The sequence below is a fragment of the Gigantopelta aegis genome, chromosome 3 (genome assembly GCF_016097555.1).
Source record: "Gigantopelta aegis isolate Gae_Host chromosome 3, Gae_host_genome, whole genome shotgun sequence".
Classification (NCBI taxonomy): domain Eukaryota; kingdom Metazoa; phylum Mollusca; class Gastropoda; order Neomphalida; family Peltospiridae; genus Gigantopelta; species Gigantopelta aegis.
Window position 1 is genome coordinate 2,628,696 of NC_054701.1, and position 12,489 is coordinate 2,641,184.

General features: G+C 35.9%; 1 protein-coding gene across 2 annotated transcripts in view; it reads left to right on the plus strand.

Moving 5' to 3' along the window:
* The window catches only part of LOC121367381 (2-oxoglutarate and iron-dependent oxygenase domain-containing protein 2-like), a 10,249-nt gene extending 8,469 nt beyond the window's left edge, over positions 1-1,780 (plus strand). For both annotated transcript variants that reach the window (XM_041491523.1, XM_041491524.1), the window contains exon 6: positions 476-1,780. In XM_041491523.1, the coding sequence (XP_041347457.1) occupies positions 476-991 (516 nt within the window). In that variant the 3' untranslated portion in view covers positions 992-1,780. The remainder of the gene's footprint in view (positions 1-475) is intronic.
* Positions 1,781-12,489: the final 10,709 nt, after the last annotated feature.

A 12,489-nucleotide genomic window follows, 5' to 3' on the forward strand; every position in this document is an offset into this window, starting at 1 on the left:
TATATTTGTGGTGTTTCAGATACGTCTGAATGAACTGTTATATTTGTGGTGTTTCAGATATTTCTAAATGAACTGTTCTATTTGTGGTGTTTCAGATACGTCTGAATGAATTGTTCTATTTGTGGTGTTTCAGATACGTCTAAATGAATTGTTCTATTTGTGGTGTTTCAGATACTTCTAAATGAACTGTTCTATTTGTTGTGTTTCAGATACTTCTGAATGAACTGTTCTATTTGTGTTGTTTCAGATACGTCTGAATGAACTGTTCCATTTGTGTTGTTTCAGATACCTCTAAATGAACTGTTCTATTTGTTGTGTTTCAGATACTTCTGAATGAACTGTTCTATTTGTGTTGTTTCAGATACGTCTAAATGAACTGTTCTATTTGTTGTGTTTCAGATACTTCTGAATGAACTGTTCTATTTGTGTTGTTTCAGATATGTCTAAATGAACTGTTCTATTTGTGGTGTTTCAGATACTTCTAAATGAACTGGGATTTGACGAAGACTTCCTAAATCCTTTGCGTGTGAACTACTTGACTCCGATATGCGCCATATTGTTTCCTGACTGGGGCGGAAGCAGTCTCGATTCTCACAAAGCTTTTGTGGTGATGTACAAACCGGGCGAAGACGTTGACCTGAGCTATCACTACGACAACTCGGAGGTAACACTAAACGTCGCCCTCAGCTCCAACTACGCGGGCGGGTCTCTGTATTTCGGAAACATGCGAACGGAGTCGTCACGACCTAGTTACACAGAGTACAGCCACAGGGCGACAGTGGGGGTCGTCCACAGAGGGCAGCACCGACACGGCGCTAACGCTATCCAGTCTGGAGAGAGGTACAACCTCATCATCTGGATGAGGTCATCGCGAGTGCGCAATCAGCTCTGTCCGATGTGTGACAGTCCTCCTGAACTCGTGGAAACTGTTGGCTTTGGAGACGGGTTTACAAACGGCGACCATGTCGTTGATGTGTGTATTACCTTATAATGAGCCCAAGCAGCGTATTTTGGTGAAGGCTTTGTTCAGGGTGCTGGGGTGCGTACATATCCATGACTAAACACAACAGTGTCCCCGAAACACAGTGTTTAATGTATAAACGTAAGGAATGTAAGATAAATATGATCTTGGTGATTCTCAAAGAAGATTGTTTCATACCCCAGACTAAATGTTATACTTTGAAGATAGCTTTATAAATAAAAGTCCCTGTTATACATTGTAATGTCTTTGTAATAATCATCTTAGGCCTTGTAAAGAAGTTGCCAATCCAAATATATTCAGATCTGTATTAAGCAGCCACTAAATGGATAATGAAAATGTCCTTTTAAGACAGATGGCTGTTTTATGCAGGTCAGTTGTACTATACTAGATGATTTAGGAGATTAAAAGGACGATCACTTAAGGCAGGTGGCTGTATTGTAGAAGTTGACACGTGCGTACGTTTGACACTATTACACGTTTGGAGACTATATCTACTAATACGATGCACCATTGACCAATATGATGGCTGATACTATTCCATAGTTTGAACTTGTGGATACTCTTTTTAAAAAATGTCTTTGGCAAAACATTTATTATGTTTCCGTCGTTTTAGATGAAGTAATAGATGACAGGGTTAGGCAATACTCATGACGGGTGCCACCGGTGGGACAGAATATGTTCACCTTTTGCGAACACCTGATATCACAACTGTTATGACAGTGGTTCATGAGTGCATATTATCACAGCTGTACTTATTCAAATGAGCTCTGTCCGGTGCTACCGGCCTCGGTGGCGTCGTGGTTAGGCCATCGATCAACAGGCTGGTAGGTACTGGTTTCGGATCCCAGTCGAGGCATGGGATTTGTAATCCAGATACCGACTCCAAACCCTGAGTGAGTGCTCCACAAGGCTCATTGGATAGGTGTAAACCACTTGCACCGACCAGTGATCCATAACTGGTTCAACAAAGGCCATGGTTTGTGCTATCCTGCCTGTGGGAAGTGCAAATAAAAGATCCCTTGCTGCTAATCGGAAAGAGTAGCCTATGAAGTGGTGACAGCGGGTTTCCTCTTAAAATCTGTGTGGTCCTTAACCATATGTCTGACGCCATATAACCGTAAATAAAATGTGTTGAGTGGGCGTTATATAAAACATTTCTTTCTTTCTGTTCGGTGCTAGTTTTAGATTTAGTAAACTACTTTGGAGTGGCAGTCCTCTTTTGGCGATGCAAGAGGGATGAACTCTTTAGGAAAGGATATCTTTGGGAGTGGCAGTCCTCTTTTGGCGATGCAAGAGGGATGAACTCTTTAGGAAAGGATATCTTTGGAGTGGCAGTCTTCTTTTGGCGATGCAAGAGGGATAAAATCTTTAGGAAAGGATATCTTTGGGAGTGGCAGTCCTCTTTTGGCGATGCAAGAGGGATGAAATCTTTAGGAAAGGATATCTTTGGGAGTGGCAGTCCTCTTTTGGCGATGCAAGAGGGATGAAATCTTTAGGAAAGGATATCTTTGGAGTGGCAGTCCTCTTTTGGCGATGCAAGAGGGATGAACTCTTTAGGAAAGGATATCTTTGGGAGTGGCAGTCCTCTTTTGGCGATGCAAGAGGGATGAACTCTTTAGGAAAGGATATCTTTGGAGTGGCAGTCCTCTTTTGGCGATGCAAGAGGGATGAAATATTTAGGAAAGGATATCTTTGGGAGTGGCAGTCCTCTTTTGGCGATGCAAGAGGGATGAAATCTTTAGGAAAGGATATCTTTGGAGTGGCAGTCCTCTTTTGGCGATGCAAGAGGGATGAAATCTTTAGGAAAGGATATCTTTGGGAGTGGCTGCCCTCCCATAGGCGAGGCAATACATGGATATTAATGGAATCAACCACTATTTTGTTAAATGCCCAAGTGCATAGATACGGCCCTGTTCATGTATCACAGGTTTGTCACTCAGATTGTACAGCTGTCATCACCATTATGTTGCTGTAGTTGCTTTGTTACCAGGCTAGTCCTAACAGTCAAACCGTTATATGTTATTATAATACATAATCAAAATGGTCCGGATAATTGATTTGGAATATTACATTAACAGTTTTGTTAACTTTAAAAGACAGACAGACAGACATCTATTTTATTTAAGTCTCGCCTTATACTTTAAGTTTCGCACACAATACTAAAATCTAATATAAAATACAATATATAAGTACATAGTTTCACATGTGATGAGGTGTTGGTGATATTTTTAAACAAACATTCCTTTCCTTTGTATAAAGTATTTTAGATTAATTAGCAGACATTATGATAGTCAGTCATTAGCAAACATTAGATCAATCAGTTATTAACATATATTAGGACCGTCAGTAATTATTAATTAACAAACATTGAAACATTCTGAATTAATATATATTAGGACAGTTAGGAATTAACAAATAAACAGAACAATCAATAATTAGCAAGGATTAGAACAGTCTAATGAACATATATTAGAAAAGTCAGTAATTAACAAACATTTGGACCATCAAATATGAATATTGTAAGAAGAAAATTGAATTTTTAAGTACTATAACATAAATATACTACAAAAGCAAATATTGTATATGATTATGAACTTATATCACTTCCACTTAATGAAAAAGCAAATATTGTATATGATTATGAACTTATATCACTTCCACTTAATGAACTAGCAAATATTGTATATGATTATGAACTTATATCACTTCCACTTAATGAACAAGCAAATATTGTATATGATTATGAACTTATATCACTTCCACTTAATGAACAAGCAAATGTATATGATTATGAACTTATATCACTTCCACTTAATGAACAAGCAAATATTGTATATGATTATGAACTTATATCACTTCCACTTAATGAACAAGCATGTTGTTACTGGGCATATCAACGTATACCACTGGATATAATAGCTTACCAAGATGTTCAAGCATGCACAGTAGGCACATCTACATCGCTAACACACAAGAAGAGTAGAATCTTATTTATTACCCGTTGGTGAGAACATCATTCGTTATTTTCCATTACACATAGTGTTAACACACGTACGTGCACATTTTAAAGGCATACGATTGGCAGCTCCTAGGTCATGACCAGGTCACCAATGCCATATCATCCAATGAGAAAAGCATTGTCGAATCGATCACTCTGTGACGTACAATTTAACCCGAAATTGACTTCTCCGTGACGCACAAGTTAACTATAAGCGCTAGGGCCGTACATAGGTTTTAGTTGGAAAAGGCGTTTAAATGTATTTGAAAACTGTTTTCTGAAGATATGTAAGAACTAGAATACTACATGTGTGTCCGTTAGATACCGTTTATCTTACAACCCGTTGTTTAAAAACGTATCCAACTCGCCTTCGCTTGTTTCAAACAATTCGTTGTAAGATAACGGCTGATCATATAGTATTCTCTATATATGCTCTATAATTATCTCAAAAGTGGGCACATTGAAGCGTGGGCTTACTACAAAAGACTTTGACCACTGACATTCCGTTTATGTCAGATCTTAAAAATCTATCGTCGACATCCTGATTGAAAACTGCCTGATCCGCCATTGCTGTAGTTAAAGTAGCATGTTCTACATCACAGCATGCTGTGGTTATTTCCAGGGTGTTTTACGTTCAGTAAATCTGTGTGGTGAGATCTTTAAGTCCACCAAAGTCCATAAAACAGTCACTGGCGCCAGCCGCTTCTCAGCGGTAATGTAATCAAAGTGTGTGAACGAACGTGGCGCTAATCTATATGCTGAACGATAAAAGAAAGATCAATTTGTTTAAATTCGGACAATTCGATATAATTAATAGGGCAGTCTAAACGACGTCAGATCTTACTACAGAGATGACGAGTGCGTCAGTTGATCTGATGTAAAGCCGATAAAGGTCATGTCCAGGTGACATTTCATTTGATTATTCAAGTGGGGAAAAACACCAAAATATGACATTAATTTATAACCATTTTGAATCATCGTTCGCATACTGCATGCTTCAACTGAATTACGAATCATGTAAATTAATTGTGATGTAAATGGTAGTCCAAATATTACTAACAATTTGGTGAGAAAATCTGTAGAAATATTACTGTTAAATTGGCCGAATAGCCAAAATAGTACACACACACACACACACACACACACACACACACACACACACACACACACACACACACACACACACACACACACCTCTCCCTACTTCCGACGCCTGAGATATAGAAAATAATACATGAATGGCCGTTAGATACCATATATGTCACAACGAGTTGTTTTAAAAATGTATCTAACGAGCGTAAGCAAGTTACATATCCTGAAAAAATAGGTTTTAAGGAAATTTTAACATCTTTTTCAACTAAACGTTATTTACAGTCGTTGCGCTTGTGGCAGGTTAACTATACGTCACAGTGTAATCGATTTCCATCATGTAGTTTTTCATTGGATGTATTGCAGTGATGGTCTGGTCATCAGCTAGGATCCATAATTAAGAACACTATTTACATAGATATCAAATACCGTTAACATCGTTTCAATATTAAAAAAGTTCTTATTACAAATATTCATGATCCAGTATTGTGCTTTACGTCCTTGTTCTGCCAGTCGTTTCTGTGTCCGATTACATTTACCGTTATAACTTCGTAACAATCCAAGATAATTAAAATTCGTCTACAACCTTAAACTGGTGACTCTCATAAACCCATTTCTCGTTATCTTTAAGTTTACCACCATTTCTAAAGACTACTATTTTCGTTTTATTTGTATTAACGGTTAGATCCCATTTTGTAGTGTAATATTCAAGGGTATTTAACATAGACTGTAACCCTTCTGGCGTCTCGGAAAGAAGTACCATGTCATCAGCATACATTAGTAGAAATATGTTTAACATTTGTATTTCAATATATGGACAATTGTCTGATATGAATTGCATTTCACAACCATTTACATACATAGAAAATAATATTGGTGATAACACCTCACCTTGCAATAGGCCGTTTACACACATGAAATACTCAGAAATTACGTTATTATATTTTACACTGCATTTAACGTTGTCATATAAAGATCTCATAACTGCCAACATTTTGCCTTCTATGCCCTGTTTAATTAGTTTGTACCACAATTTTGTCTATTTATAAAATCAAAAGCCTTTTTATCGTCTACAAAGCGGCAATATAATCGTTTTTTATTTTTCAGTGATCGATTTATCAAAAAATGTAATATAAAAATAGCATCAACTGTGGACATGTTTTCTGAAAGTTTGGAAAAAAGTGTTCAGTATCTCAGCACTCTATAAACATAAAGTGGCTGTTTGTGAAGATGATATACCGTCTGAACCATCGTGGTACAACTCATTAATTAGAACTAATAATAAAAGAAGTGTTCAGTATCTCAGCACTCTATAAACATAAAGTGGATGTTTGTGAAGATGATATACCGTCTGAACCATCGTGGTACAACTCATTAATTAGAACTAATAATAAAAGAAGTGTTCAGTATCTCAGCACTCTATAAACATAACGTGGATGTTTGTGAAGATGATATACCGTCTGAACCATCGTGGTACAACTCATTAATTAGAACTAATAATAAAAGAAGTGTTCAGTATCTCAGCACTCTATAAACATAAAGTGGCTGTTTGTGAAGATGATATACCGTCTGAACCATCGTGGTACAACTCATTAATTAGAACTAATAATAAAAGAAGTGTTCAGTATCTCAGCACTCTATAAACATAAAGTGGATGTTTGTGAAGATGATATACCGTCTGAACCATCGTGGTACAACTCATTAATTAGAATTAATAATAAAAGAAGTGTTCAGTATCTCAGCACTCTATAAACATAAAGTGGATGTTTGTGAAGATGATATACCGTCTGAACCATCGTGGTACAACTCATTAATTAGAACTAATAATAAAAGAAGTGTTCAGTATCTCAGCACTCTATAAACATAACGTGGATGTTTGTGAAGATGATATACCGTCTGAACCATCGTGGTACAACTCATTAATTAGAACTAATAATAAAAGAAGTGTTCAGTATGTCAGCACTCTATAAACATAAAGTGGCTGTTTGTGAAGATGATATACCGTCTGAACCATCGTGGTACAACTCATTAATTAGAACTAATAATAAAAGAAGTGTTCAGTATGTCAGCACTATATAAACATAACGTGGCTGTTTGTGAAGATGATATACCGTCTGAACCATCGTGGTACAACTCATTAATTAGAACTAATAATAAAAGAAGTGTTCAGTATCTCAGCACTCTATAAACATAAAGTGGCTGTTTGTGAAGATGATATACCGTCTGAACCATCGTGGTACAACTCATTAATTAGAACTAATAATAAAAGAAGTGTTCAGTATCTCAGCACTCTATAAACATAACGTGGATGTTTGTGAAGATGATATACCGTCTGAACCATCGTGGTACAACTCATTAATTAGAACTAATAATAAAAGAAGTGTTCAGTATCTCAGCACTCTATAAACATAACGTGGATGTTTGTGAAGATGATATACCGTCTGAACCATCGTGGTACAACTCATTAATTAGAACTAATAATAAAAGAAGTGTTCAGTATCTCAGCACTCTATAAACATAAAGTGGATGTTTGTGAAGATGATATACCGTCTGAACCATCGTGGTACAACTCATTAATTAGAATTAATAATAAAAGAAGTGTTCAGTATCTCAGCACTCTATAAACATAAAGTGGATGTTTGTGAAGATGATATACCGTCTGAACCATCGTGGTACAACTCATTAATTAGAACTAATAATAAAAGAAGTGTTCAGTATCTCAGCACTCTATAAACATAAAGTGGCTGTTTGTGAAGATGATATACCGTCTGAACCATCGTGGTACAACTCATTAATTAGAACTAATAATAAAAGAAGTGTTCAGTATCTCAGCACTCTATAAACATAACGTGGATGTTTGTGAAGATGATATACCGTCTGAACCATCGTGGTACAACTCATTAATTAGAACTAATAATAAAAGAAGTGTTCAGTATCTCAGCACTCTATAAACATAAAGTGGATGTTTGTGAAGATGATATACCGTCTGAACCATCGTGGTACAACTCATTAATTAGAACTAATAATAAAAGAAGTGTTCAGTATCTCAGCACTCTATAAACAAAGTGGCTGTTTGTGAAGATGATATACCGTCTGAACCATCGTGGTACAACTCATTAATTAGAACTAATAATAAAAGAAGTGTTCAGTATCTCAGCACTCTATAAACAAAGTGGCTGTTTGTGAAGATGATATACCGTCTGAACCATCGTGGTACAACTCATTAATTAGAACTAATAATAAAAGAAGTGTTCAGTATCTCAGCACTCTATAAACATAAAGTGGCTGTTTGTGAAGATGATATACCGTCTGAACCATCGTGGTACAACTCATTAATTAGAACTAATAATAAAAGAAGTGTTCAGTATCTCAGCACTCTATAAACATAACGTGGATGTTTGTGAAGATGATATACCGTCTGAACCATCGTGGTACAACTCATTAATTAGAACTAATAATAAAAGAAGTGTTCAGTATCTCAGCACTCTATAAACATAAAGTGGCTGTTTGTGAAGATGATATACCGTCTGAACCATCGTGGTACAACTCATTAATTAGAACTAATAATAAAAGAAGTGTTCAGTATCTCAGCACTCTATAAACATAAAGTGGCTGTTTGTGAAGATGATATACCGTCTGAACCATCGTGGTACAACTCATTAATTAGAACTAATAATAAAAGAAGTGTTCAGTATCTCAGCACTCTATAAACATAACGTGGATGTTTGTGAAGATGATATACCGTCTGAACCATCGTGGTACAACTCATTAATTAGAACTAATAATAAAAGAAGTGTTCAGTATCTCAGCACTCTATAAACATAACGTGGATGTTTGTGAAGATGATATACCGTCTGAACCATCGTGGTACAACTCATTAATTAGAACTAATAATAAAAGAAGTGTTCAGTATGTCAGCACTATATAAACATAACGTGGCTGTTTGTGAAGATGATATACCGTCTGAACCATCGTGGTACAACTCATTAATTAGAACTAATAATAAAAGAAGTGTTCAGTATGTCAGCAGTCTATAAACATAACGTGGCTGTTTGTGAAGATGATATACCGTCTGAACCATCGTGGTACAACTCATTAATTAGAACTAATAATAAAAGAAGTGTTCAGTATCTCAGCACTCTATAAACATAAAGTGGCTGTTTGTGAAGATGATATACCGTCTGAACCATCGTGGTACAACTCATTAATTAGAACTAATAATAAAAGAAGTGTTCAGTATCTCAGCACTCTATAAACATAACGTGGATGTTTGTGAAGATGATATACCGTCTGAACCATCGTGGTACAACTCATTAATTAGAATTAATAATAAAAGAAGTGTTCAGTATCTCAGCACTCTATAAACATAAAGTGGATGTTTGTGAAGATGATATACCGTCTGAACCATCGTGGTACAACTCATTAATTAGAACTAATAATAAAAGAAGTGTTCAGTATCTCAGCACTCTATAAACATAACGTGGATGTTTGTGAAGATGATATACCGTCTGAACCATCGTGGTACAACTCATTAATTAGAACTAATAATAAAAGAAGTGTTCAGTATCTCAGCACTCTATAAACATAAAGTGGCTGTTTGTGAAGATGATATACCGTCTGAACCATCGTGGTACAACTCATTAATTAGAACTAATAATAAAAGAAGTGTTCAGTATCTCAGCACTCTATAAACATAAAGTGGATGTTTGTGAAGATGATATACCGTCTGAACCATCGTGGTACAACTCATTAATTAGAACTAATAATAAAAGAAGTGTTCAGTATCTCAGCACTCTATAAACATAACGTGGATGTTTGTGAAGATGATATACCGTCTGAACCATCGTGGTACAACTCATTAATTAGAACTAATAATAAAAGAAGTGTTCAGTATCTCAGCACTCTATAAACATAACGTGGATGTTTGTGAAGATGATATACCGTCTGAACCATCGTGGTACAACTCATTAATTAGAACTAATAATAAAAGAAGTGTTCAGTATGTCAGCACTCTATAAACATAACGTGGCTGTTTGTGAAGATGATATACCGTCTGAACCATCGTGGTACAACTCATTAATTAGAACTAATAATAAAAGCGTTTATTATACAAGTAGGAAAAAAAGACAGAAATGTTTTATTTAACGACGCACTCAACACATTGTATTTTACGGTTATATGGCGTCAGAAATATGGTTAAGGACCACACAGATATTGAGAGAGGAAATTCGCTGTCGCCACTTCATGGGCTACTATTTTCGATTAGTAGCAAGGGATCTTTTATATGCACCATCCCACAGACAGGGTAGTACATATCACGGTTTTTGATATACCAGTCGTGGTGCACTGGCTGGAACGAGAAATAGCCCAACGGGAATCGATCCCACACCGACCGCGCACCGAGCGAGCGTTGTACTACTGGGCTACGTTCCGCCCCTTATACAAGTAGGAATTTGTCAGGTATTGCAAATATACAAATGTTTGATCCAGACGAAACATGTTTTAATTGATGATATATTTTGTGACGTATGGATTCTGTTCCCCATTTACAATTTTTTAAGGGTTAAAAATTGCGATACTAGATAGATAGCCTCATCTTTAAGAAAAACCACTTACTTTAGATTTTTCATTCTGACCAAAATATATCTCGATAATATTACATAATAAAAGAGGATTAAAACATATTCAATGTGTACTAGAGTTCGTTTTGATTTGTTTCAAGGTATATATCAAGATAAGGGGAAACGCATTAAATATTGAAACGGACTATGCTTGGTGGATGACATCAGTATTGTGTTTAACATGATAAGTAATATGGTTTGAATATCGAATAATTCAAACACTTCTCCCTACTTTCTGTTCAAACTTAAATTGACAAGCAGTCCAAATAGCAGATTTTGTAATAAGAATATAGAAACATATTTTCATTTATGTTTTGAATGGTCTCATCTACAAACGTTAATTGACTTATTGTACGAAGACGCAATATACATTGATATTACCTTTTAACTGCAAATTGTCTTCTGGGATATCATGAAGAAAACATAATCAATAGTAGTAATATTTTGTCAAAACAAAGTATATTTAGTTGAAGAAAATACAAAATAAATTCATATTATAATCTGGAACAACCCCCCCCCCCCCCCCCCCCCCCCCCAGCATATTGCAGTAATAAAAAAGAAGATAAATTCAGTACTAAATGGAATCATTGGAACCATCTATATCATCAGAACCAAACCTGAGGGTAATTTATGGTAGTTTTCTCACTTTATGGATCGGGTCAAAATGGAAATAAATTGATGCGATTGTATTATACAGGGTGAGGGCGAGACGTGGCCCAGTGGTAAAGCGCTCGGTTCCTGCGCGGTCGGTTTTAGATTGATCCCCGTCGGTGGGTCCATTAGGCTATTTCTCGTTCCAGTCCACACCACGACTGGTATATCGATGGCCGTGGTATGTGCTATTTGGTCTGTGGGATGGTGTATATACCCCTTGCTACTAATGGAAAAATGTAGCGGGTTTCCTCTCTAAGACTACAGGTCCAAATTACCAAATGTTTGACACATAATAGCCGATGATTAATACATCAATATGCTCTAGTGGTGTTGTTAAACAAAACAAACAAACTTTTTTAACAGGGTTACAAATTAGTAGTCGCCCGGTCACCTTTATTGGCTAAGAGCGACTAAGAATTTTACAAAGATAGTCCGTTGGGTGACCATCGACTGTTGTGACTTGCGAGTATGGTACTAGTTAAAGAAGATCTGGCAACGCACGACATTATAGAACATGCTCTATGTTTTGACAGCGCCAGACTGACAAGAACTTTGCGAATTTTTAAAACTAAAGCTCAAAATGTATTGTAGATACTGCATGTCTGTTTTTAAAGCTTGAAGTCGTCGGCTTATTGGAATGGACTGAATACGCCATAATTATGTAGTAGACCTACTTTTTGACATTATTCAATGTTATGGTAAAAATGAAATATACATAATAATTAAAATAAACATTGATCACAAATACTAAATGGAAGGGTTTTTTTCCTTGTAATATATGTAAAACAAGTCTGTCGCATTTCCATGTTTGTGGTTGATGTGGGGTTTTTTGTTTTTTTTGCTGGTTTTTGTTGTTGTTGTTGTTTTGGGGGGAGGGATTTTGGGGGGTGTTATTCTTTTCAAGTTTTTATTTGTTTACTTTTTTTTATTATTTACTATTATTTTTGTTTTATTGTTATTATTATGGAGAGAAATTATTTTACGTATTTAGAGGAGTATAACTTTGCACATATACCGAGTAGTATAACTTACACCTAATATAAACTACTCTCTTTTTTTCACAACAGAGGTCGATGTAACAGCCGTCACATTCAGTGATAAATGGGTTTAAAACTGTTTTCCAGATTAAGCACTATAACAAAAAA